Consider the following 27,752-nt stretch of genomic DNA (forward strand, 5'->3'; position numbering starts at 1 on the left):
GGGCTGTAGAATTGGTAGATTGCAGTCTGGTTGTTGGTCCTAGCTTGGAAGGAAAAGCAAACTCCCTTTTTCTGATGTCTGTACTCTGTCTTACCTTCGACAGCACTGACTGTTGGACTGAAGTAAACTGGAAACAAAACAGAGAAAATGTTAGTCAGCTGCAAAAGGGATCTCAGTTGTTGAAGTGATCCACCACCTCGGTAAATTCTCATTCCTGGCAGTTAGCCAGTTCAGCTTTTTTTCCTTTTTTTTTTTTTTTTTTTTTTTTTTAAGTTAGAGCTGCTCATATCCCTTGACAACTACCATTTTTAAACCTTGGCCCATCACCCCTCTTAGCCCCCAGAGGAAACAGCCCAAGTCCCCCAGGCCAACAGCAGCCTTCACAGCCCAGCCCATCCACATCCCCTATGCATTGCTGGCACCTCTTGTGCAGGCAGAGGGGAGGGGAAGGAGGAAGAAGATGCTATGGGCAGATGCTGTAGGAGAGGAGGGGACAGCTGCCCACCCAGCCTACCCTGAGTGTGATTCCTAAGCAATTCATTGGGAGAATTAAGGCTTGCAATGTTTCCTCATAGAATGAGCAAAATAGTGCCTGAACTAGCCCATACGTGCTTGAAAATTGAGGTATGGATAAATCCAACCCCAACAAACAAAACATCAGATGTTTTGCTGACAAAGGGGCTGGTGAAGTGCTGCGAAGATCAAGGTGCTCAAATTCCACTGCAAGAAGCAGACATGGCCTCACTGCATTCTAAAACGTGTACGTAACCATGACTTATTTTTGTTCTGAAAGCAACTTATGTTCTTCCCATATGGGTGTTTTTGAACACAGCCCCAAAATAACAACCTCCAGTTGGTTGGAAGTGAGAGTATGAGCGGAACAAGCAAAGATGCAAGCAGCCAAATTCTCCAGGAACATAAGTAGCAGTTAGGAGGTCCTACTCAGAGGCTACTTCAGGTCTTTACAGGCACTATTAGACTCCTACAGGAGGAAGTTTGGCTTGGGAGCTCCCCATCTCTGTGATTTCCTCTGGCAAGTAAATCTCAAGTGCAAATTACATGGTGTCTCACCACCAAGCCTCAGATACTGGAAGAGAACTGGCTGTCAGCTGCTGAGGACATCGGATCAAAAGCAGCTCCTGCAGATTTGGAAGGTGCATAAAGCTGCTATGGGGACTAGTAAGAGTGCCCAGGGATCACCCCCAGGCTCATAGCAAATGCTCAACTCTCTGGCCAGAGAAAGGGAGCTGCCCATATGAGAGTGGCCTGGCTGCATCTACATGGCATAGCACTTAGCCTCAAGCATCCTCAGGCACCCATGTGCATTAAAGACACGCTTATTACTCCTCTTGTGTTCCCTCTTCCCCAGCCAACCCCTGAGCTTTGGAGTCTGAAATTATACGAGAGCTGTGCTGCATCCCACCACAGTTTTTTCTTTTTCTTTTTTTTTTTTTTTTTTATAGCTCCATGCTGGGTGCATATGTTGCATGCTTTGGAAATGAGGGTAAGGGACATGTAAGCACGTAGCGCCTGTGGGGACAATGCCCTTGAGGAAGCCAAGTGTGGTGCAGACTCCACCACGCTGCCTGAAGGGCAGAGCTAAATGTCCTTAGAAGGACACCCAGCTTTTGCCTCAGAAGCAGCTGGTTTATCCATTGCAAAAGAGAGGCCAGGAGCGAGCTAACGTACGTGCGGTGTGGAGGATCCCATGGCCAGGACGCTGAAGCAAAGCTGGGAGCTGAGTTACTGCCAGTACAGACACACTCTCTGATGTCCTGTCCTACAAGTTGGAGGGACCTGACACAGAATCACACCAGTCCTGTCCCACAGCTGCTCTGTGCTGCAAAAGGGTTGATGGCCAGAGCAGCAGACAGTTTCTCTGTTCAGATCTTGGAGCCTCCTGAAATGCAGCTTAATATTAAATCTTAAATCTTAATATTAAACCTTAAATCTCTCCCAGGAAAGCTGAAGCACCCTCTGTACAACATCGATTGGGAGATGTCAAGTCCTGTCTCCCTGCACACCCATAGGCAGCGCTCAGAGCCACGCCATTGCCAAGCAGAGCTGTTCTATCCATCAGCCCCACGTATTTATTTTCATCTGTCAGAAAACATATCCGAGCCTGAAGGCTCCCAGGAAGATCCTGGAATCCGGATCCAGGCTGTGATCAGGAGTAGAACTCACAGGTATTTATATTAGCATGCACGGTTTTGTGCATGTGGAAAACATTTTAAGGAAGCCAGAAGTATCAAACATCCAGCAGTTTTTTTCTGTATCTTTAGTGTTTAACTCTGCATTTGTGTTCAAGTTCAGGCTATTTAATGTGCTTTGCTTTTTTTTTTTTCTTTTTTTTTTGGTCCTGGTGTTAGAAAAGGCCCTTTCAGTGAAAAAAGAAAAAATAAAACAAAACAAAACAGTCCAGAAAGAATAGAAGAATAGTCTGGTCTATTAGTGATGAGTACAGAGAGAAGGAATTACAGCTAACAGGTTTTACCAGTGAGGAAGAGATACAAACTGGGGAGGACTGCCTGATCCCCATGTCCTGTTTAGGACTGGTGGCAGGATTCAATCACCTCCAAATTCAAAGTGTAGAAGGTAGCCTACCAGAAAGGACTCCAACAAGTGTTTCCATGTATCTGTGATATGTCTCTTCCCAAAAGCTTTTGCTCAAACCCTCCCTTTTGCAGAATACGGTATAGTATTTTCCTGGACTGTACCAATGCACGGACCACTGATGAGCCAGGCTCTGTCAGTGATGCCAGGCTGGAAGGTTCATACAGGGCTTGGGTCATGGACATGGCTTGTCCTGATGGAAGCCACAGCAATCATTCATCAGCGGGCAGCTAATTCCCCACAGTATATTGGGATGTCTCACAGGTACTTTTGAGGTCAGAACTGGCTTCTGTACATAAACAGTGTCAGTCAGTGCATAAGTCCTGCATCCTGACTCTAAGAGTAAAATGAAAGCCTCTTAGTCCCTTGCAATTAACATCTAGTGTAAACTGTGAATTACAAGACTGCATATGTCTTCCAGGGTAGATTAGCAGGCTCTGACTCTACCTTCTTCTAATTCAGATGGGGATTTGCAGCTGTGTAAATGAAATGAGAACTGCATCCATATCTCTGCCAAGAAAATGTGCTAAATATACAAATAGGCTGAATTGAATATGATTTAATCTTCAAAGCAGACACATTTTGAAGGATTTGATTTCCTTTCCTTTCTAAAAGTCAGACTCTCGCTCTGAGCCTGCTTCTACAGAAGGAGGCTGTTTGCAGGGATCCTTTAGTTCCCCTTTGGCTTAGGGAGTATGAAAACCCACACCAGCCAGAGAACAGAGCAGTCTCTGTCTCAAGGACCTAATAAAGAATGGGAGGATCTCAGAGGAGCTTGTTGGGCAATTTTATTCCATATTTCACTAAGTATTTACCCAGGGCCAGGAGCATAAACGAGATTCACCTCCAGCTAAGGAAAGACACCTAGCAGTAGGCTGTAATAAGGTTCCCTCTTGCTGGTCATGATGGAAAAAACTATGACATTGCAGTAGTACATATGCTGTGTTAACAGATGAGCATATACAGATTTATTTTTTAATAACATTCAGCTAGCCCTATTGCTCCCCTATGGATCACAGAGGCAGTATTGGCACATCTGCTGCCCAGATAGCAAAAATCAAAGAGGGAAGAGTCCTTGATGTTGAGTTGAGGAGGACCTTTTCTGATACAGAAGGGACAGGTGGAGGTGTGAACAGCAGATAAGTTGGCAGCCTAGCCTCTCTGGGGCAGACAGGAGATGAGAAGGGATAAATTGTGTGGGAAGGGTGATTTGGGATTTTGGAGGCAGTGACCATTAACTTGGACAAACTATCACAGAGAATGGGAGGACCAGCAGCAAGACCTCAAGATCCAGACCCTGGACCTCAGCTAGAGTTGGAGGTAAAAGGGATGGTATTACTGGGTTGAGTATAATGCAGAACAGACTGTGATTATTTAAAACACTGTCTTTGAGCAGCTTTCAAAGGAAGAACCTACTCGGCTAGGCTCTCCAGCCTGCTGTACTAGACAACTTGCTAGTGCCTACCCCAACAATGATGGAGGAAAATCAGAGGGAGATGGTGTCAGAGGAGGAAAAGGAAGAGGCCTGAGACTGTTCATAAGAAGATGCATACCCAGGGGTAAATTGACAGCTGCCTGCTATCAAATATTGATCTGTGACTTTCCAGTAACATAAAAATCCACCAGGGTGGGATGAGAGACAAAAATCCTTTCAGCAGGTTGCAGAGTGCAAAGAGATGTTGCCAGTTTGGAAGTGAACCTGTGACCAAAAGCTCACAAGATATAATTTCTCAAATGAATCACACAAAGGGAGGTTTAGGACAGGTGTCACACACCCAGCCTGGATTAGCTCTGGTGCAAGGATGCCTGTTTCTCTGTATCACGGGGTTTCACTTTCTAGAAGCCGAGGAGGCCATGGCTCGGTCAGCCATGCTCTCGTGCCCTTTCTAGAGACACATCAGAGCTGGGCTTGTGGCCATTCTGGCAGTGTTGGTGGCTTGAGTTAAATCCGCCTGTTTATTAAGGTGACATTTGCCTAAACATCCTCCAGAGCTCTGCCACCCCTGTCTGCATGAATGGTCTCTTAGCATTTCTGCATTTTTGCTGTCTAACAGAGATTTTTGTTTGAGGATGTCCCCATTTGGTTGGAGAAGTGGGTGGGTAGGCAGGAGAGGGCTGTCACCCACCCACCGAAGTGGATAGGAGGCATTTAGGGGAGTTTCTGCTGCATCTGTGTGAACGCTGCTTATGCCTGATAAAGCTTTTAGCTGCGAAATGTCACATTTCTCAAAGCCCAATCAGCCGGTCATGCTCTAGGCTTTAACAGCTGTAACTCTAATTGGACCATGAAAATTAATTGATCTGCAGTACAAAAACACAAGACTGCAAAAAAAAGAAAACAAACCAACCCTAACTGAGTTTGCATGGTGGGATGATGTGTGCCACGTGGGTGCTGTCTGTCCCCACTTCACTGCCAAGCTGGCCTCGCCAGCCTCCCCTGCTGATAGCCCACTCCGCTTCCCAAATACCCCAGCCCCTGAGATGCAACAGGCACACCAAGCTGCCCCATGAATATATGCAGTTTGATTTACTGCTCTCAGCCAGCTGGTGAGCAGCAGGACAGCCAGCTTGGTCAGGATGATTCGCCTTCCTGCTGCTGGAAGGGCACGAGGTCAGTGTCATCGAGGGACACAAACGTTGGCTGACTCCTTCCCACCCTCACCTGGCTGCTGCCTCCTTCCCGGGGAGAAGGGCATGCACTCCTGTGTCCATGCTGACAGCATTGCACGTCATCACTCAGCAAAACTCATCCTCCTGCAATATTCATCTCATGGCACCAACGAGAATAGCTGCAGACCTCGGAGTGGGGAGGGAGCTGCACAGGGTCAGGTTTTAGAAGCAAAGAAAATTCTTCCAGGAGACAGATGGGCAGCCTTCCATTTTGAGCTGCACATTCCTTATTTATTTGTCCTTGCCACCATGGACCAAACCTGGAAATTTGCATGGAGATCCACCCTCAGTGCTGCGTCTGAGGGCTGAGGTGTGCTGCAGGCTGCCCTGGGAGATCTGCTGGGTCCCCGTCGTGGGGCTGTCCATCAGAGGCAGAGCCGTGTATGCTCTGTGGTTGTCTAGGGGTCAGGAATGAGTTCATGGCGATGGCATGTTCTTTCAGAGTCCTAGAGATGGAAGAGGTGCAGAGATGGTAACTCCTTGCCAGAAGAGGACTGTATGCCCCAGTATCTCAGTCAGTTGAAATGCAAAAGTGACAAAAAGCGATTTGTCTCTCGCCACTTCCCCTAGAGATTAGTCCAAAGCCAGCCAGCTCCCAGCTCCCAGAGACTGTCATAACATCAGACTAAATGTCCTGCTTTCAGATTCATGGCAAACAGTTCTCATTTTTCCCTGATGTCTGCATTCTTGGGGTGTTTTTGGACTGTGGTTATATCCTCTGTTAATCTGTCTCTCTCAGACACGTCCCATGTGTGAAGGCCTTGCCACTTACAAAGGGACAGATATACAGCTGTTATCCCTCTTGAACCAACGGGGCTGGTTAATCTGGCACCAGGCATAGAAATTGTTAATGCAATCAAGGCTTTTTGACACAGCCCTGTATGTTTACCAACAAGGTATGAAAACCTACTTCTGCACCCACAGCAGGCATCATCGGATGGGTGAGGAGAGCTTCTTTCCTCCTGGGTCCAAAAAATCTTTTAAAGAGAACATAACACAGAAGCCTCTTTCTCCAGGCTTTCTTCAGGGCCATTCTCCCCTCCATTTGTTTAGGTTAATGCCTTCAGATATTGCTGCCTGTTTTTCACAGGCATGCAGACTTGCACAAAACAGTAACAGTCAAAAGCCTCCCTGCTGGCATCTGTCTTTGATTTGGACAGAAGCACCTATCTGTATCTGAGGTAGTGGATGCTCTTTTTTTAATTACTGACTTCATAAAGGAGCTTATCTACTATCTTATAGGCTTTATGGGTGCCTCATACATAAAGCTGCATAATTCCTTGGTTTGCTGAGGTATCACAAAGACCTTCATTGGATCCACATGAGCAGCTCAAGAGCTGGCTAGAGAGAAAAGGAAAAGGAATTGCTCCAGGGTCTGCTGAAGAGCTGCTCTGCTCTCAGCAGCACCAGCTTTTTCAGAGAGGAGTAGCTTCAGCAGGACCTGGGGATCTTCAACCCCTGAATTGTCAGGATGTGAAAGCCCAGTTCAGTCTGTGCTCTAAACAGGGCAAAATGGGGATCTTGAAAGCAGGTTTCTCCCTTTGCAGCTTCTTGTGGTGGATTCTGGCAGGGTGTAGCTGAGAGGACAAGGAGATGTGGCCCACTGTGAGAAGAGGGTGATCTCAGCTGGGCTCTAGGCAAGGAGTCACAAGACACTCCATCATTCCCCAGGACCTGTTTGGTAAAGGAAAGACCACACATGAGCTCATTTTTCCAATGGATGGCTGGCCAGAGTCATGTAAAGAGAAGGTATTGCCTTTCAAGGCTGTGACAGAAACCAATGTAGGCCAAATTGTTTGTGTTTTGTTTTCTGGCTGACATACATGGCCTGCATAGCCAAGATCAATTTGCTGCCCTTTATTTCTCTCAAGTGGCTCTTTAGCCACTGATGCCTCACATTTCTATCTCCCAGGGCTCATCTATGCTTTTTGCTGCTTCCAAGAGCTAGCATTTTACACAACGTGATCTTACTGTCCTCTCTTACCTATACCTCCCCTCTCTAGGCTGCTGATGTAACCGTGGCTGATGCTTTCGAACCTGGATCAGTGTGCACATCCCGGGGCTACTTGTGACTGCAGGCTGGGCTTCAGAATCAAGTGCTTTGTTGGGGTCCTTTCTGAGAACTGGAGGAGGGCCAGGTGTGTCCACTTCACCGTGCAGCCATCCATCTCCCCGGAGTTTCATAATAATACCCATCTGTTCTTTAGCTTGCTTACGAGAAAAGGATCGTGGGGTTACAGTGGTACCAATTAGCACATCTTGTTGAGGCTGTGTTTAAAAATATTCACTGCCCATCTGTGTGGAGACAAAAATCCATTTCTGTTAATGAGGTTGTTTTTCTTCTGATGCTTGCTGTCTGCAAGTACTGAACTTGGTACAATGAGTCTTGGGAGAAAAGGGGAGCCTTGCACCAAGAGAACCAGTGCCTACCTTTGAAAAAGACTGGCCAGAGCCAGCTCTGGGACATAAGAGGAAAGTTTTGGGGGAAGGAAAGTGGCAGAAGAGCATGAATTAGGGCAAGTATTTGTAATGTTCCCCCTCCTCACCTCCAAATCCCACTGGAGACAAAACCTAGAAAGGTACGGTGCTGTGCTTGGGGTGTACTATCAAACTGTTAATCGCACACTCACTCACATCCCGCTGACAATAGAGGGACTATGAAGAGTGGTTTAGTGGTTTTCCACAACACAAATGCCACCCAGACCACAGATTAGGATCTGCGTGTCTTACAGAGGCCCTTAAAGGTCTCGTGGCAGGAATGCCAGCCATTCCCCACATCCACTGACTCCAGCTCCGTCGTGTTTGGGCGCTGAATGTATGACCGTCTTTTACTCCCCCTGACAATGGCAGGCTACAGAAAGCAGCAGAGATGTGAAGGAATTTGGCCGTCCTCTCATCTGAGGGCAGCCTTGGCAATCAGGCTAGGCTCAAGAAAATGGCTGGCACGGAGCGCTTGTAAACCACAGCGCGAACAGAGAGGCCTCAGGGAGAGCAGAACAATGAGCCCCATGGCTCCGGTGCCTTCCCCCCTCTAGGAGCTATTTGTCCTTTTTTAGATTTATCCACTGATGGCTTCTTCCTCAGGGCTGGAGCTCTCTCTCCAGCGGCAATGAAGCACTGTGAAGGCACCGTCAGGGCCTCCTGTAACACCTCTGAATGCCTGGGATTTGGCTTCCCAGTCGCAAACCAGGTTTGGCTGCGTGGTCCGTGTCTGCCAGCCAGAAAACTAAATGTAAACCTGGCCAACGTTATGCATGAGTGCCTGTCACAGCCCTATGAAAAGCCACAGCTCCTCTTTACAAGAGTCTGTCCTGGATGTCTCCATCGCCATACAGGTGATATTCCAGTGGGAGAGTTAGAGAATGCAAAATGTGTAGCTTAAGCAAGAGTTAAAAACTGGGTTGCTACATATTTCTTGGCTATTTATGACTTGTGTGATCTCAGGGGAGTTGGGAGTGACGTGCTTCAGCCTTAGGTCTGCTTAGCTTCCTTCAGCAACAAGCAGAGGGGAGGTGACAGTGCCTGCCGTCTCACTCTCATGCCTATCTGCAGTTTTCATCTTTGTATCTTAACATGGGCTTGATCGAAAGAGTAAGCTGAATGAAGCTTACAGACCCAAACTACTGAATCTGAGGACCTTTTGGTGCAGGCTGGCCCCGTGCAGGCTGGCCCCGTGCAGGCTGGCTGGGAGACAGGAGCTGGGCAGAGGGTGTCCCAGGGCCTGGAGCATCTTGCTTTTGTGAGACAAGAGATTGGCTCCAGCCTGTCACACCAACCTATTTGTGATAGTCTTCCTTGCATTGCATCTCAAGAGCCTCTTCAGCTGAAATCTCTGCTGGATTCGTGGTCTGCATTTCTGACAGCTGTTAAAGGACATTTGAGGTAGCTTGTATAACTGTTCCCCTTCCACAGGCTCATATGGATTTATACTGCCAGAATAGCTGGGATGAGCTTGCCGATTCCTTCTGTCACCTCTCCCTGCTCCCTCCTTTCCAAAGGATGAGAAACGCCTAGACATGCCACACAAAACAAGTGTATGCATTAGCTTTACACCACCAACCATCTAACATATGCCCTGAAGCTCAGTGTCTGGAGTGCTAGAAAACTGCACGCCAGCTGCAGGTAATTTCCATAAAGAAAAAAAGCTGTCCAGCCAGAGAGCAGGTAGAGAGCAGGCTAAGCTTTGCCCTGCCAAACGCTCCTCATGCCCTCTGATGATCCACGGCTTAAAGAAGCTCAGCCAGGTTCATTGCAAAGTGTAGAAGGGCATGTCTGGCAGGCAAAGGCACTGAGGGATAACAAAACAGCACTATCTGAGCAGCCAAGTCTTTATGCTTATGTGGTGGCTACGTAGGAAGTCCTAGCACCTCTGACTAGGTGCTAATGGGACACGGAGGGTGTCTGCAGCCACCTTGGTACTGCCTTGCCAAGCATTTTGAAGCATGAGTCACCTCTCCCAGAATCACGAGACTGGCTTGCAAGTTATTAATATTTATTTTCTAATTGGGAACTAGAAGAACCTATCTTTAATTCCAAATGGTTGAGTTTGTGGGGTTAACTGAAATGACACTTGACAGAGTGATGTTTCTGTAAGCACGGAGACTTTGGTTTGTTGTCTTTGTGTTGCTTTTCCTGCTTTAAATGAAAACTGAGATTTCTCTTTCTCATCACATGGGCCCAAATCTGGGAGGACTTGTATCGCATCAGCTGTTAGGAGATTTACCATAAAATCACAGGGATTTGCACTGGTTATTGAGCAGCCATATGCTAGGCTCAGTGCAGTGCCCTTTTGTACCTCTGGCCAAGCTGCCTGTCTGTCCACTTTAAGCCTTTCCCTGCTGGCAAGGGTTTACACTAGTTCAGACAGGGTGAGGACATCAGATCTATTCTGCATGTGCCCTTTTCAGTATTCTGAAATAAGCATGATAGATATAGTTGCTAGTGGTGTCTAAAAAACTCATAACTGAGGTTGCAATGAGCAAAGGCAGTTGATGAAAGATCTCCAATCAAGCCCAGAAACAGCTATATGATGGAAGAGCCACTCGGCAATTCATTCCACAAATAAAAGCCCTGGCTTCTAGCCACCTTTCGTACGTGGGAGGAGAGAAAAGGTTTTTAGCTCTTCACCTGCAAATGCTTAGTGCCTAAAACCTCCATGCTTCCTATAGGCCACGAGAGCAAAAAGCTGTCATGCACACTCTTCGTCTTTGCACATACACCCTTGGAGCTGCAAAATTGAATTTGAGGGTGGAAATTGGAGTGCTGGGATTTGTAAGGGTGGGTGTGCCGTGGCCCACCAAGCACTGCAGCAGAGCAGTCGGGGTCCCGTCATAGGTCCTATTTAGGAGTGCCCTGTGCATCTGAAGCACCCTCAGTGGGTTGCTGGAAGTGGGCAAGAGCACCAAGCTGGTAACAAAAGTTTCCCAGGTCTGGCTGGGCTCTGGCTGGGTGATAGGTGGTCTGAAAGGGGCTTTGGTGGTTTCTGATGTTGCCCAAAATCTTGTGAAGCCCACAGAAGAAAACGCACAGCAAGGGCAAGACTTTTGGGGAAGCACAAAGCCCTGGCAGGTTGCTGATACCCACTTAGCTGCCCAGGATGTGAAGCACTGGCTGACGAAGCTCACCTTCCCAACCTGCACACGGTTGCACAAGGCTGAAACCACAGAGCCTGAGGTTGCCATGCCAACTGGCGTCCCGAATTCCTCCCATCCATCTCCCCATCTGAAGGAGCAGGTGCCCACTCTTGAATGATCCAGACACCTTGCCCCATGGGTGGGACAGGACCTGGGAGGTGTGTGTCCCTGTCGAGGCCAGCTGGCAGCAGTTCTGCTTCGTTATCCCAAGCGTCTCACCTGTGCTGCCGAACTGAGTTTGCCGTCCTCGCCGGCAGCGCTGTGCTGTCGCTCACCAAAAGAATCACAAGCACGGCATGCATCCGTGTGCCTGGTTTCCTTTCTGCGGCATTAAAATAGCGTAAAGTGTCTATCAGAGACAACAAGACGGAGGCATCGCTATTTTGGGGTGCTTATGTAAACCGTCTTCAAGTGAGAAAATGAAAAAAAATAAAAATCAAGCTCCTTATGTTCTTCCCCTGCCCCCCTCCCTTATGAGGGGAACTTACAGAATTTTACTGTGTGTTAAAAGAGTCAAACCCTCGAGACAGAACAAAAACGCAAGGTGGCTTAGGTCTGTACTGCACGGAAGAAGCTGGCGGATGAAGCAGCTCTGAGGTTTTGCATCCGATCCTAATTAGCAGTGATTTCCAGCAGTGAACGAATTCTTGTAGTTATCCCTTTCCCTTCCCTGTCTTTGTTCAGCCTGCCACATAAATCACAAGCCATTCTCTTTGCACTCCGGCACTATCAGGAGTGGGAATCCTGATGGGTGAGTTTGCCAGTAATTAAATTTGTCCCTTCTGTTCGTTTCACAGATGTAGTTGCCCTCTGCTTTGAAGCAAAGTGCAGGTCAGAGCCGATGGGAGCCTTTAATAATCCGGTCGTCTGATCTGGTGCTGAAGGCGGAAAGTTTTCTTGCTAATTGGATTGTTGTGCGATTATCTGAGGAGGAACAAGCTCCTCTGGACAGAGGAAGGCTGGGAGCATACAGAGTTGTGGTGAAGGTAATGGGCATATTTATACTCCTGCACACGTCCTCGGAGCCCTCAGCCAGAACAAACACATAGAAAATGCCTTGGGCCTGATTTCCTATGCCTCAGCAGCTTGCTTAGTCATTTGCACCGGAGTAAAAGCGACTTTGATAGGCTTCCATGTCAAAACGATAGCTTTTTACATCACTAAAAGCAGCGTGCCAGGCTCAGAGGGTCTGCAGCCCGAGCGTGCTCGTGGCAAGGCCAGGCTGGTGCCATTGAGACCCCCGTGAAAATACGCAAGTTTAGTCCGAGCTCTGATTTTTTAGTTAAAAAGTAAGATACTGCTCCTTTCTGCTGCAGAGAAAACCCTGACCCTGCAGCACCCTGAGGGCTTCGTTCCTCTTCTTCAGTTTGTTTTAATCTTGCAGTTTTTCAGTCCGTTTCCTGGTTTTGAGGACCTGATATACATTCATGACGAGCTTGCAGCAGGCAACGCTGCCTTCTAAAAGCCGGGCCAAAGCAGCTTTTTTGCTCCAAGGGCACGGACGAGGTTATCGATGCATCCATTAACCACACTTTTTGGGGAGGTTTTGGTGCTCCGCAGCCAGCGCTGGCTATGCACATGTCCCTGTGTGCCATGCCACCTCCTGGCCCTCCCGCTGGTGCCCAGGAGGAGCAGATGAGGGCTCTATTTCCAGCCTGGAGGCTGTTATCCGCATGGCCCTTTGTAGACAGCTACAACTCATTCTGCTCATGCTCCGGGCTGGCCCAAAGCCATGCGGTCTCTCAGCAGAGCTGATTAGGCTCAGCAGCTCATTAACGGTGGCTGCTCAGTTTCCAGCTCCTTCGGAGTGTGGGTAGAGGGAGCTCACGGCTGGAGATGCTCACCTGAGTCACCTGGGACTCGCTGCTAAAATCCTGCATGCATGTTCAGTTTTCTCATCTGTTAACTGCTGAAATATTTATGCTCCAGCTCCACGGGAGGGACGGAGCCTCGCTTCCTTGGTATTTGCAGAGTGTGCGGAGGTATTAGCAGAACTTACACCAAGAGTACATAGTATTAGCATTATTATTATTATAATGGATTTCACTTCGGATCTTGAGTACATGATTGCAGTCCTCTGAGAGAGGAAAACTGAACAAGAACAAAAAGAAATATAAAAGAACAACCTGTCATTCTCACCTGTTCTTCACTATGGAATTATTCTCATTCACTGGCTTCCTTTGATTATAAATAAAGGTGTATAATATCTCTTAGATCAAAGGGATAAGACATTTTTCAATCCCCCAAACTTCCTTTTTTTTTATTATTTTTTTAATGAAAGCAGTAGTAAAAAAAAGAATGACTACTGTAATTGTTCAGCATAGGACTGGCCTGCTAGGTGGAGGAGGGCACAGCAACAGTTAATTCTGTACAGGGGACACAGTGCCCAAATTCGTACTGGTCATAAGCAGGTTGCTGTTGTTCTTCTCCAAGTAGCCCCAGTGAAGCCCAGAGCCAAACAAAACCTGCACAGGAGATATAAAGCTGCTTCCCCCATGAAGCTCCATGGGAGGTGACCAAAGAAGACCTCTTTGTACTTGCACAGTTTGGAAGCACATCCCCACAGACCCCACAGTTCCTCAAGGGGCAGGTGTAGATGGAGGGGATGGTGCAACATGAACAGACGTAAGAAAACAAATCCTTAGTGAAGTGATTTTTTTTTATTTTTTTTTTGCATGCCACAGCTTGCAAGGTGAGGAGGGCTTCTGAATAGCAGTGTTTGTCTAGACCCAGTTGATCCCAGGTATAGGGGCCAGAGCCAGACTTGTAAATGCCAGTTCTGAATGGAGACCAAAACAGAATAACTGCTCACAGGTAGCACCACGTGCGCTGTAGAGGGCTCAGGCTTGTCGGTCTCCATTTCATGCATTTTTCATGCATCTCCTCTTGTTTCTGTGCCATTTGTTTTGTCCTTGTTTTCGGCTGTATCTAATAAGCCTTCGCTGTGCTTCTGATCAGAGGGTTTGCTGCGAAGGCATGCAAGGCTCTCCTCCCCGGGCCTCTTCATCTTCCCCAGCTCCTCCTTCCCCTCTGCTCTCTTTTGTAGTTTGTATTCCCACTGCAGGTAAAAGTCTTCTGGAGACAGTCATCAGCCCTGGTAAGAGGGTCAGGACAGACGAGGGAGAAATAAGGGTGCCAAATAGCAGCAGTGAGGGCACAGCCATAGAAAAGTCCCCCAAAGGATCTTTTCTCTATATATTTTGGAAGCACGGTGATGGTGTCATCCAGAGGAGAGCCTTGGGGGACTGCTGAATGACCCCTTCCTACTAATACAGTTCAGAGGAGAGACGTGGTTGGGCTGGCTCCCAGCTGTGCTGTTATCTACCCGGACACAGGGTCTGGCAGCACCCTGTGAGATGGGATGCAGAGCGGGGACTGACATTGTGATTTCTCCCTGCGCCCACTGCTTCCTAAAAGACTGACACAGCACCCTGTAGTCATCGTCAGGTGAGTGTGTGACTTGTCCTCCAGCATGGGCAGATGTGGTGGGGTGGCTCTTCCTCCAGCTGGCCCTGGGAGACTGCACACCAACCCCCTTGGTACTCACCGAGCACATAGTAATGAATTATTATATGCATCATTATTTTTCCCTGTGTTACAGACAATATTGAATCCTATTTTGTGTTTTGTTTTGTTTTGTTTTGTTTTGTTTCCAGCTTTAATCTTGCTTTTTTAAAGCTTTAAAAATATTTTTTTTAGTTTCTTAAAGATGGGGAAAGTGTTAAAAAGTTTCAATGGCAGAATGAAATTGAAAGGGTGTGTGCATGTCTGGTGAGCAACTCTGGACGTGCTGGGTCCTTAGTGGCAAAAGGAAAGAAGGGAGCCCAGAAGTCTTTTCTGAAAAATATTTCATTAAAATGTAATTAAAAAAATGATTCATAGCGAATGCAGCAAATAAGAGGTGACTTGGATGTCACCAGCTAAGCAATGCTTTTCCATTTTGCAGGGATCTCAGTAAATATTATTAACCCATTTTGCACCCTGGGATGCTGAGAAATTACAGAGTCAAACACAAATGCTGTGAAGGGAACAATAATACTAGCCAGACCACCATTTTCTCAAATGTGTGCCTCCTCCAGCTGTATTCTCCTAAGTGTTACTGCTCTCACTCACAACTGATGATCATTACTTATTTTCCTTGTCCCCATAATTCCCCCGGAGAGCACTTTGCTGAGTTTAAATGCCCAGGGGGTACAGGTAATGCAGGGGCAGGAGTATTTGTGTCTGCCCATCTACGTGCTGTTCAGAATATGACTTGGTACCTGCAGCTTACAGGCTCCTGAACACTAACTTTCCAGCATCTTTTGAAGGGAGGGGCACCACGCAGGAGAAATGAATGTGGGAGGGAGGGAGGGAAGGTGAGGGGGTGGAAAAATGAGCCTGCATTACTGAATAATGAGCAGCGTGAAAATGAATGGGAAAAGAGAGAGAAAAGCTGGTTTAAATATTTAATCTCTGTTGCGTTTGCTTTTGAAGAGGAGACAAAAGCCGGAGAACATCTTTTGTCTTGAACTAATTCTGACCAGAGCCAAACGGCATGTGCTTGTCACTTCTGTCATTTTCCTTAAGGTGGAGAGAAACAGATTGGTCCTGCTGCATCAGCCCATCACAGCAGCCTCCACCGCCAGCTGCGGCCAGCACCTGGAGCTGCAGAAGTTGTAAATGACTCCAGATGGTGCCATCTCAGCCCCAGGAGCCCACGCTGCCCCAGGTCCTGGTGCTGGGGTGGGTCAGCGTGTGTGCCCCCAGGAGCTCACTTCTCAGAGGGGAGGGAGCTGTCGCTGCACCAAGGCCATTTGCTTTGAGTTATTCCATGATATCCAGTTGACATAACTCATCTGCTGCACTGTCTGCTTCTCTTGCTCATCACCCAGATGGGAGGACCACACCACAGCCATGCCCAGTGCCACCCAGCCAGGCAGGCGCAGCCCCTGGGAGTCGTGGTGGTTCTCCACAGCCACAGCCTGCAACTCTCTGAGATGGCATTAGCCGCATAAAAAAACTCATCTAGGCTTTCTTTATGTACTGGAGGTGTAGGAGGGAGAAATGCCTCCAGAGCATAATTCATTGTGTGCCTGACTTTTAAATTGGTAAATATCTGCAAGCCCTAAGAAAGGCTGATGGTCCCTGACTAACCGGAGAAAAACCGCTGAGATTGGGAACTTTTTCTCTTGTTTTGGCAATGGCTTTGACACTGATTCATTTGTTCCCTTTACTACCCTAGAAGCAATGAGCTGCTGCCATCCCTGCTTCCCCAGTGGGGGCAGGTACAGAGAATTAGCCTGACTTCTCCACCAGGGACCCTCAGGAAGTCATGGGAAAAGCGTGGATTTTTGAGCCCCAAAGGAAGTCCTGGCCTTTTGTCAGTTCCTGAGCACAGCAGGAAGAAAAAAAAGTACCCAACAACAAAGCTACAGCAACATCTCGAGCCTCTGAAGGCTCATAGTAAGCAATTATCTTTCAAAGGCTTACTTCAAAAGTAATTTATTATGTCACTAGCCGATTGCTGAGAGATCAAATAAAGCCAAGGTGCCAAGGTAAGAATGTTCCCATTCTTTTTTGATATAATTTGAGGAAATCAACTGGCTAGTTTAAATGCTGAAGAAGACAGCTGAGTGGGCGTATGGGCTTGGTGAAGCCAGCTAGGCAAGAGTTTTGCATTTGGTTTACAAAAGAGCTTGAGTAGGCTGAGATTCCAGGCTGATGAGATGGTCTCTAGGATGACTACTCTTCTTTCTTTTTGGCAGAGAACTCTTACATTTGTGTAAGCTATAGGGATGAAAGAGTATTTTCTGTAACACTACAGGATTTGACTTCTGTGTTAATTTTGCCAGCAGCAATTCCTCCCATGGCAAAGATACCAGCACGCTGATCATTTCATTTGGATCTGAGCTACACAAACTGTTGACCAGCCACCAAAGATGACAGGTTTTGGTCCAGGTTTGATGTGAACAAATGACTTAGGGATGAAAAGCATCATATTTTACTTCAAAAAAATGCCTGAGCCATAAAAATGCTCCTCTACTTTGTGCCAAAGAGAAAAGACTCAGGAGCTGACTAAAGAGTCCTGGTGCTGTGGTCTAAGAAGAGCTGAGTTCAGGTCATGCCCCGTTGCCAGTTCACTGCCTCTTGGAAGAAGCCAGCAATATTTCAGCCACGCTATGCCAAGCTGTGCTCTTCCTTCCCAAATTTAAAGCTGTCTATATGAGGAGGAATCCAGGAGCTTCTGCTTCCAAAAAGCAAAGAATCTAAAGAATTCCTCCAAAACTACAGGAATTCTTGTGGTGGGGGGTCTTAAGAAAAAAATAGACAGTGTAGTTGGAGATTTATTTCTCTTCAAAGAACAAATTTGCTTAAAGAAAAAGCAAGAGAGAATTTTGAGAGACTTGAAATTATATTCAGATTTGGGAGATCATGTATCCCTTCTGTATTTCTTTTTTTTTTGTTTTTGTTTTTTATTGTCAAAATATCTCAAATCTTAGTGTGGTTTTCGTTTTCTTTTCTTTTCTTTTCTTTTCTTTTCTTTTCTTTTCTTTTCTTTTCTTTTCTTTTTTTTTTTTTTCTGATTAGAAGTTTTAAGTGGGCAATGCAAAACTACTTCATTTCAAATCTTTCTGAAATCTTTTGAAATAGACTTGTAAATCTAAATTTTTACTTAAGCTCAGAAAAGGAGAAAAATTAGAGTCAGTGAATGATCAAATAAATTGCAAACACCATTTTTCACTGAGGGTAGAGCAAACTGCCTGAATTCAACCTATCTTTTCTTTGTTTCTCTTGTTTGTCTGCCTCAGCCCCCCACACTTTCAGTGTGCTTGACCTTTTTTTTTTTTCTTTTTTTTGCATTTTTATTAGCCACAGCTTATTTAAATATTAATGAAAGAGCAGCAGTTGCACATTATCCCTATTTCTTAATCAAACCCACCAGCAATCCCAACACAACGTCATCAAGGTTGAGGGAACAGGGGACTGTATTCCACACGGCAAAATAATTACAGGAATGCTGGACAGAAAGCCCCTACTTGGGAAATGAGTCAGTCCACTTCTGCCTAGCAGAAAATATCGGCTCTGAAGTATAGAAGCAGCCTTTAGAAACAGCTTATGAATTTACAGCTTGCAAAGTAACTGAAGTCTGTGCCTCTCGTACACGTACGCTGACTCTCTCCCCACACATGCATACGTACAGGTCTCTGGTGGGAAGAAGGGGAATGTGCAGTCTGGAATGCATGCGAACTTTCTGCTGAAAGAAGGAAAAAAAAAAAAAAAAAAGAAAAGAAAGATTTTTTCAATAGGCACAAAATCCCACCCCCTCAGCACCCCTCCTTCCCCTGTGTCTGACACTGACTTCAAGGGAGGAGTTGAGCCAATTATCTGTGAGTCCTACAGAAGGAAAATCTGCAATTTGCCAGTAGTTGCGAGAGCCAGGGAGAGACAGGCAGGGAGGGAAGAGGGAAGACTTTAATTGGCAAACGTAAAGAAAAGCCCCTTCTGTCCTGGAAAGAGAACGTTGTAAAAACCGATCTCAGGTCAGAAGAAAAGAAGCTCCTGGGGGGGGAGAGGGGTTGTGCCAGGCAAGACCTGGGGAAACGTAGGCTTGCCATAGACAACTTCCCTGCCCTCATTCATTTTCCCCATAGGGTCAGAGGTGGCATCACGGCAGGGTGAGCCAGGTGGATGCCCCACACCCCTGCATGATCAAGTGTCTCTCCAGAGACCTCCTGCCCCCAGCAGAGCCTGCGAAGCACACCTGGCCAGAAGAGCCGGTGGGAGAGGGAGAAACCCTGCCTCTCCTCCTCAACTGAGGCTGGGAGGAGAAGAGCTCATCTCAGAAAGGGGAAAAGCTGCCACTGCTTTAGAGACACTTCTTTAGTCCTCGCCGGTCGCCTGATCTAGTCATTGCCATCCATGGGGGGACGTCCTCTGGAGCCCTGCGGTCCCTCCCATTCCTGCTAAGTTCCCAGGAAATACTGGTGAAGAACTGAGCCCCGAGCAAGCGACGTGGGATCCAGAGAACCGCAGCCTCTTAGAGCAGCAGCCGCCGCCTCTGATCAAAATTATCAACTTCACCGGACTTCACCAAGACCCAGGACTGCTCCTCAACGGAAAGAGAGGTAAGAAAGCAGCACGGAGTTTGGGATGAAAGTAGGAAACATCCCGCAGGAGTGATTTTGGTGTGCATGAGAACTGAGGGGGTACTAACAGTGACTAACAAGTGGCAGGTCTGTTATGCACGATACAGCTTGCATCTGCCTGTGTTCTTTTTGGCTGGATGCAGTGAATTATATTTGGATGGCAAACAGAAACACAGACTGGAGCTAAAGACCACAGAGTGCAAAAGAGGTACTTGGGAAGTCTGTTCATGGACGGGGAGTTGTAGGAAGGATAACCAGGTGTCATGCATCCCCTGATGGGAGGCTGGAGAGCTAAAGGTGGGAAAGCTGTAGGCAAGCTGAAGGAAGACTGTCTTCCTCAGATAGCCCTCTCCAGGTGCTCAGGACCAAATCTGTCAGCGCCTCGCTGGAATTCAGACAAGCGCTCTTCAGAGCGTGCAAACGCAGGTGCCTTGTCATTTGTTCTGATGTGTGCCCACGAAACAGGCAGCAGTGGTCAGCAGGTAGAAGAAGATACAGGGAGTCCAAGAAATGGGGTTTAATGCTGATATTGGACAGCTGTTTCAGCTCTCTATGGGCGTATGAGCCTTTCCCTTTATTAAGTGGAGATAACGCTGCCTGCATTTCTATGACGTTTTGAAATCCCTGTGCTCTGTACCACTATAAAATACTAATGCAAAGTTTCTGCCGTCAAGCCAGTGCATAAAGCAAAAGGTACCACTGGGAATTAATCTATGCTTAAGCATTTAATAAACTGGAAGGAAAAGATGTAGATTAAAGCCAGCTGGAGGTTGTTTGTCTCTTCATTCTCTTCTGATTGATTTTGCTTTATTTAGTACATGAACATGTGGTCCCTTTCTATTTCCTTGCTTGTGTCTTTAATCTTTTTCAATATATGAGTGCCTGTGCTGGGAGTGAGGGCTGAAGTTTCTTTCCTGAGGAGGAAAGAAGAAAGATTGCACTGAACCAGGCAGAAAGCGGAGCAGGGGGATAAGAAGAGAGCACGAAACACAAACATAAGCTCCCGGCTCAACAGCGTGCTCTGAGTCAGATTTGCAGCAGAGGGGCTGAGATGAGTAGAAACTCCAAGAATCAAAGTGCTGAAAAGCATCTTTCGACTCCGTGTGAAACAAAAGGCAGACAGGAAATTACAGGAGTCCTCTTGACTGAATACCTTGACAGGCAGAGTGAGGACAGCATAGAGTGACTATTTAATCATTCAAATCTGCGTGTTCTTACACCTCATCCTCCTCCTTGGTACATACACATCCTTGGGGCAGAGCGTCCTGAAATGAGTGAGTCTGCAGTTAGGGTTTTGCCTTTGATGCAGGAGGGAGGCAGTGTGATTTAGGGGCCAGAGATGCCATGGTGACAATCCCTCCTCCAAGGCATTTGGTGTCCAGTGGCATTAACTGAGGTCCAAGGCAGTGGTGTTCATTTCCAGGAGGCGGACAGAAGTGTGTTTTGCCCTCAAAGTGACAAACCAGCCCTCTGCGTAGCCGCAGGGACCCAGTTCCCGCTCCCTTGCTGCACGACAGGAGTTTCTCCCACTGCCAGCAGCTCAGTGGTTACCCATCAGACAGGAGGGATTCAGACAGGATCGGGTCCCCCAGTGTGCACGTCTGGATGTGGAAGGCACTTGCCTAAAAGGCAAGACCACGCTCAGCCCTGCTGCTTCCCCACGATGCTGGGCGCGATGTCTCCTAGCAGGTGTGACCCACCACAGCCTGCCTGCCCTCCTGCAGCCGCACCAGTTCACCCCAGTCCGAGGAGCTGACTCCTTTCTAAGTCCTGAACCCGGGCTGTAGAGAGCTTTGTGGTTTTTCCCACAAAATCCATCTCCTTGCTTTTCTCTGTCAGCTAAATATAGCCTGAGAGGGTGAAAGGGATTGTCCCAAAGCAGTTCTGTTGCCATTTGTCTGGCTAATGGATGCAGGACAGTGTTGGACCACTGTGTAGGGGAGGACAGAGCCGCTGTATGTGGCACCATTGTTTCAGAGATGAAACATGGTGTTCCTGCAATATTGGAGATGGGTCCTGTTCTAAAGAAAAGTCTGGTCCGAAACAGCATGCTCCTTGCTGTCACTTGTTCCACAGCGATCCCAACAGCACCATAACTCTGTGTGTGTGTGTCTGCCCATCCAAAGCGATAATCTGACATTACTGTCTGCCTCTAACATTGTCCATCCTTGCCCTCTGTATATAATTCAGCCTAAGACGCTCTGAGGAAAGCGCTGTGTTTTCCTCCGTGCTTTATATAGGGATGAGTGTGCTGTTAGCGTGCAGCAAATGAGAGCAATAATAATAAATAGTCATGTTTTGCTGTTGCCTCGGGCTATAACACAGAGCTTGTAATGATGCTGGATCCGAATTCCAGAGACTTCTTTATTTAGCAGTGGCCGTATCTTCACTTCTGCTTTGGTGCTTAGTGCATGTTAAACAAAGTAAAAGATTTTAAGCTCTTGACTGAGATAAGTGTCAGCTGCATAAAAGCTTGGGAGATAAAATTCACTCAAGGGAAAGATAGGAATCCAGATCTGGACTCAGAAATGATCTTTCAGTGTACATAAAGTACTCAAATTGTAATATTAAATAAACAGCACCTAAGTTAAATAAACGGCACAGTGGGAACTTGATTATTCTTTAATAAGATCCTAGTAACCAAAATAAACTCTGTCCAAAATGTGCTTTCTTTGCTTTAATGGCTAGCTTTCCCCACATTGGGGTTGTATTTTTCCTTTCAGCGCACAATGTTTTTGAACTGGTACATGTAAAATGTCTGTGCAACCCTCTTTTTTTTTTTCTATCCAAGTTTCTTGCATCTGGGTGCTATGTCAAAATGGGATCGCCAAGGTCTCGAGATTCATTTTACTTGTCAGGGGTTGGAAATCCTGTCAGATAGTTATTTAAGATGGCTGTCCTTCGTCCTTTCCCCAGGCTGTGCTTACATCCTCGATGACTGTGATACCCATAACAGCTGTGTTTGTGCAAAACTCCCACGAAATTGCTGCATTTCTGCAACTTTTCTCCATTTCTTCAACTCTGTCCATTGCTGGCCATCCTGCTGCAAAGTAGTGATAACTGCAGTGCTGATAGCTTGTTGGTAGGGAGTTCTCACACCACCAGTCCAACTAGCTAGAATAAATTCTGGTTTCTAAAAGGTCACCGAAGGCACAGATCTTAGAATTTATCACTACTCGAAGCTATTTTGTAGCACAAACTCCCTGCATCAGCACTGTAGGCTGTATGGGACCAGCCATTTAAAATTACTGAGATGTCTGGCTTCCATGGATGTCAAGCACGGTTCCTGTTTCTCTCTGAATTTGGTTGATCTCAGAAAATGAATACTGTGAAATGCTCCTATTTAGGCAACCAAAGGAAGTGGTCTAAATCCTAACTGATAGCTGCAATGGATACAGTATATTGGGAAGTCTGATGGTAGCCTCAGTGGGTGCAGTATATTGGGAAATCTGCCCTCTGATCTCTATGTTTATGCATCTGACAGAGAACCAAGCTCTGCTGAAAAATCTGGTAATGTGTAAGTGACGCATATGGGGTGGGAAGGAACCTGGTGTCCAAGTTGAAGTACAGCTGACAAAATTAGCCCTTAATGTTTAAGTGAAATAGCAAATTACAGTTCAGAAATATGCTATGTGCGGTATAAATGCCTTCATTTTGATATGACTTTAAAAGTAAAAAAATAAAAATCACTCTCTGGAAATGAGACTGAAGAAAGGGAGCCATTTCCAGTGAGAAGATTTCTATTCAGGCTGTTGATGTGCTAGCCAGGACCAGATATTCTGCTTTACATCACAGACTCATCTGGAGCACTCTGACCAACCTGTGGCACAGAGCTGTGTTTCACCATCCTTTGTCTAGTTTCTGGTCTTTCCTTCAACTCTGCCATTCCCTCTTCCAGGTCCAAGCAATGATGAAGACCATGTCCACTGGAAACTGCACCCTAAATGTGCCAGCCAAGAACTCGTACCGCATGGTAGTGCTGGGAGCCTCCAGGGTGGGGAAAAGCTCCATCGTCTCACGCTTTCTCAATGGCCGGTTTGAGGACCAGTACACTCCCACCATTGAGGATTTTCACCGCAAGGTCTACAACATCCGGGGAGATATGTACCAGCTGGACATCCTGGACACCTCTGGGAATCACCCTTTCCCTGCTATGAGGAGGCTTTCCATCCTGACAGGTGAGAAAGTCGTGGGGGAAAGTTTGCAGAGAAGGAACGGTGGGTGAAAGATCATCATGACAGGCAGTAGCTTGAAAACTGTAGCCTGGATTTGACAGTTTCTTGGGGATAAGATGCATTTGGGAGATAGCTAAATGGGCTGTGGGGTTTTATTGCAGGATGCACTTCTCTGGAGAGATATTTCCTGGATGGCATGCTTCTTACGCTATAGGGAGTGCATTAGCCACAGAGGAGAAGCCTACTGGGTGAAGGTCTGAAATCAAGATTTCCCCCTAGTTTATTTCTCTCCTCTGCTACCTACCCCTCCTACAACATATTTTCTTACTGCAGTCACAAATGAATGGTTGAATAAAACCTCGTGGGCAATAAAGAGCAGCAAGGGACAAAATAAGCATGTCATTATAAGACACAAGCGGTGAACAGCAAATGTAAAATGTACAGGCAGGGAATTCAAACCAAGAAAAGCTCTTTTTTTTTTCTTTTTTTTTTTCCCTAAAAGTTCCAGCCTGATTTTCTTGATTTGATATTCCAGTAAAAAAATTGTTCTTACCCTTTCTTCTAAGTCTATGGTTAATCAAATGAGTTAAATAAAGAAAATGGTGGACTCACTTTGTACATCCTCATTGTCAAGCAGTTCCATTTGTGAGCTAAGATGTGTTCTTAACCTATGAAAGTGACAGTGGAGAAATATTCAGCCACAGCTCACAACAAACCTACTTTCTGGATCTGCTGTATCGCCTTCTAGCTAGCCAGTGAAATGTTTACATCAGACCAGGCTAGTATTTGCATTTGCTGAGGTCCTAGGGCCAGTTTCAGGGATGCAGATGTGAGCTTTTGTCCCTCAAATCTCTCTTAGCACTTTTGACATGACTGTCATGCAACAGGCAATGATTTGTGTTATTTTATATTTTGCAAAAGGAATTTTAAGTCAGGAAATGTCAAAAGGAAATGCCAGGGGATCTGTGTCATTTATATATTTCTTTTTTTTTTTTTTTTTTTTCCCGTGGTCTATTTCTCTTGTGCAAATGAAATGGCAGCAGAATAGTGAACACTGGGAAACCTCTCATTCCTCTCTCAGTCGTTTGGGACTGAGTAGCTATAAATCTTCTCTTCAGGTGTTGCTTCCTGTATTGTATAATCAAAAGGCCAAGGTTGAGTGGTTACTAGTTCTCCACTCTTCCTGGTGTCAGAAAAGGATGTGTTTTACACATATAGATGAAAGAAAGAAAAAGGAAAGCAATGCAGCAGAGCTGGACAGAAACTTGTTTACAAAAGAGAGTACAAATGGGCAATAACCTGCAAGTCCAGTGGAACCAAGGAGCACATAATCAGATATGGCTGAAGTAACATCAAAGCCATAAGCCTTTTCCATAGCACTACAGAAAGGAGTGGGGATTTGGGTTAGAAGAACTGGAACTAAAGTACGGCAGAGTGAACAGATTGAAAAGGACTGCACAAGAAAAAAAAATACAGGGAGAAGATGGCAAATAAACCTACTGCTTTTTAAAAATCTTCTCCTCCAACACAGGTTATGATGAACAAATATTTACATTTTCATTTTTCAATTGCAGGGGATGTTTTCATCCTGGTATTCAGCTTGGACAACAGGGAATCCTTTGATGAGGTCAAGAGACTCCAGAAACAGATCCTTGAGGTGAAATCCTGCCTGAAGAACAAGACTAAGGAATCAGCTGACCTCCCCATGGTGATCTGTGGCAACAAAAATGACCACAGTGAAATCTACCGCAAAGTGCGCTCGGATGAAGGCGAGAACCTGGTCTCCAGCGATGAAAACTGTGCTTACTTTGAAGTTTCAGCCAAGAAGAACACCAACGTGGATGAGATGTTCTACGTTCTCTTCAGCATGGCCAAGCTACCTCATGAGATGAGCCCTGCCCTGCACAGGAAAATCTCCATCCAGTATGGTGACACCTTCCAACAGAAGTCCTTCCGGATGCGACGAGTCAAGGACATGGATGCCTACGGTATGATCTCTCCCTTTGCTCGCCGGCCAAGTGTCAACAGTGACCTGAAGTACATCAAATCAAAAGTTCTCAGGGAAGGCCAGTCAAGGGAGAGGGAGAAATGCACTATCCAGTGAAGAGGGTTCGCCCCTTCTGGCAGAAGTCATCATCCGCATGCAGTGCCTTAAAGAAAATGGTCTGTGGAAGCACAGGATGGGCTCGCTGGGCTCATGGAGAACACCCAACACAGAACAAGGACAACTCTTCCTGTGGATTCTGCTGAGTCACGAATGTAAATAACATCGTCCTTGTAAACAACTGGGGAAAAAAAACATATGTCCGAGAGTGCATTTCTCCATCTTTGTGATGTAGCTCATCCGCATTCCCCTTTTTGTCTAAAGAACAGAGACTTGAAAAGTAAAGAAATGTCATCCTCATCTTTGCAAAGGAAGTAGGTCCAAAATTCATGGAAGGCATTAGCAGTTACCCAGTGTGCAGCACATGCTAAGAGAAAGGAGGTTACATCTGTGTGTGTGTGTGTGTGTGTGTGTGTGTGTGTGTGTGTCTGTGTGCATGCATGTGAGGAGCACTCCTTTTAAAAACGGGACTTGCATTTCAAAGGACAACAGTCTTACTGAGGTTTCCCAGATTGGGAGTGGACTCTATGTATGGACACTTGACTCTACCTTGCTTCTGAGGGGACCTGCATTAAGAGGGTCTTGATTTGACGTTTGCTGGGACAGCTACCATTTGACATTGACATGAATGTTGTTTTTGTATCATAGATTTTATTTGGGATTTGCTTTTTTATTGTCTGGGGGTGGGTTCTTGGCAAAATCAGATGGCAAGTGTGCTTGATATCAAAACAGTGTCTACTTTTTAGAAGTGAAAGTTGTTTCCCATCTGTAAAGCTATGTAATCTGTACATTGATTGAAAGTGAAATTGTTCTGCAAAAAGCCAATACATTTGACTGCTTTGAAAGCCTGGTGTGATAGTTTCTCAAGGCAGCCACACTGACTCTGAGTATCGTAGTACAGATGGCACTCTTTGCCTGCTGGCCACCAGTGCAATGGCTCCCTCCCTCTGCCTGTATCAGCCAAGAGTGACCAGATCCATATGTTGGCTTATACCACTTCAGAGGCAGGACTTGGTTTTCCTCCAGAATTAAGAACTGAATGGTTGTAGGCTCTTGATCTTGGACCAGCTCCATCACATTTCTTCTCTTAACATACCTCTAATCATTTTGTTCATTGTTTTTCCCTGCTGTCTGATAAAGGTTGCTTTGATGGAAACCTTTGCACTGCAGAAGTCCTCCAGAAATGAAGCTTTGTGCTGGCTGTCCAAACAGGGCTGAACTGGACAAATCTGGGGCCATCATTCACTTCTTCCCTTCCTCAGATCAGTCCAAGCTTCCATGTCTTCAGCTCTCTCCCTGTCCTGCTGCTGGCTTTGTTGTTTGTTGTGCTTCTGTATGCCCTCATAGCCATGTGTATTCCTTAGATGTAAGCCTGCCACTCTCGCTGACTGGAACAAGAGGTGTGCATGCATAACTGTGGGCAAACACGGCCCCAAGAGTATACACAACAGCAGAGTATGCATGGTTTGTATACCTCAGAATCGCCTTCAGGTACCTTGTCGTTCCTTCCCCCATAAATTCTGTTCTTGGCTGTTTCTGCCTTGCTGTGCCCTGGTCAGAGCTGTGAGCTAGTTCATGCTGTAATTTGACAGGAAACCAGGAATGATGGTTGTCTGTGAAAATTAGCCTCTGGGATTCAAAATCCCATATTCATTTATCAGCCCCACCCTTCACTGGTACTGTACATCAAGTGGTAAAATGCACTGTTCTTTTATCCCCAGTGCCAGGGCAGCAACTTTCTGACCATGTCTCCCCCGCATCTATAAATATGTACAACGTTTATGATTAAACCTGTTTTATTTATTAGCTGTGTCCCAGTCCATTTTTACTTTCACCAAGAACGAGGGAAGCCCTATTTTTTGTCTTGTGCAGGTGCAGCTGAGCAAGTGAGGTGTGGGTTGAGAGCCCTGACGAGATCTCCAGTAAGTTCTGGAGGAGCCTTTTACATCCTCCACCTCGACCACCAGTGGAATGACAACGGTTTGTCTGGAACAGATCTGCATCTATATCTCTTTTCTTTTTCTTATCTACTTTATATCTTTTCTTCCTTTCTTCCTTTCTTTCTCTCTCTCATTCTCACCATCAACATCTGTATACAGATATATCCTGAGGCAAAAGCAGTCTTCCCAGTGCAGCACTAGAGCACACTCTTTTTCATGCATGGAGCTGGCATGCTCATCCCTGGTGTGATTTAACGTGGTCTCTGCAGAGACATCACCTTTTCTCCCAGCAGTTTCCCCATTTCACCATCTGCATCCCTCCACTGTATGAGTCTAAGGCCCCCTGAGCACTTGCCTGCCTCCCTGCAGTCTCTCAAGGGCATGGCTACTGAACATGATCAAGCTCTGGGACTGATGAGTTGCAGAGACATGGAGGGAGGGTTGAAGATGGAGTGGGAAAGGCATGAGCACTAGAAACCGGCTGGGAC

The 27,752-nt window shown here is 46.4% G+C and overlaps 1 protein-coding gene across 1 annotated transcript; it reads left to right on the forward strand.

The window, feature by feature from the left end:
- The first annotated feature begins 15,933 nt into the window (after positions 1–15,933).
- RASD2 (RASD family member 2) lies at positions 15,934–27,127 on the forward strand. Its single transcript, XM_068665042.1, has 4 exons — positions 15,934–16,453; positions 18,551–19,024; positions 22,944–23,223; positions 24,795–27,127. The coding sequence occupies exons 3-4, from the start codon at positions 22,953–22,955 to the stop codon at positions 25,322–25,324; spliced, it is 801 nt and encodes a 266-aa protein (XP_068521143.1). The 5' UTR covers positions 15,934–16,453; positions 18,551–19,024; positions 22,944–22,952; the 3' UTR covers positions 25,325–27,127.
- The last annotated feature ends 625 nt before the right edge of the window (positions 27,128–27,752 follow it).

This window comes from Anas acuta, chromosome 1 (assembly GCF_963932015.1).
Source record: "Anas acuta chromosome 1, bAnaAcu1.1, whole genome shotgun sequence".
Classification (NCBI taxonomy): domain Eukaryota; kingdom Metazoa; phylum Chordata; class Aves; order Anseriformes; family Anatidae; genus Anas; species Anas acuta.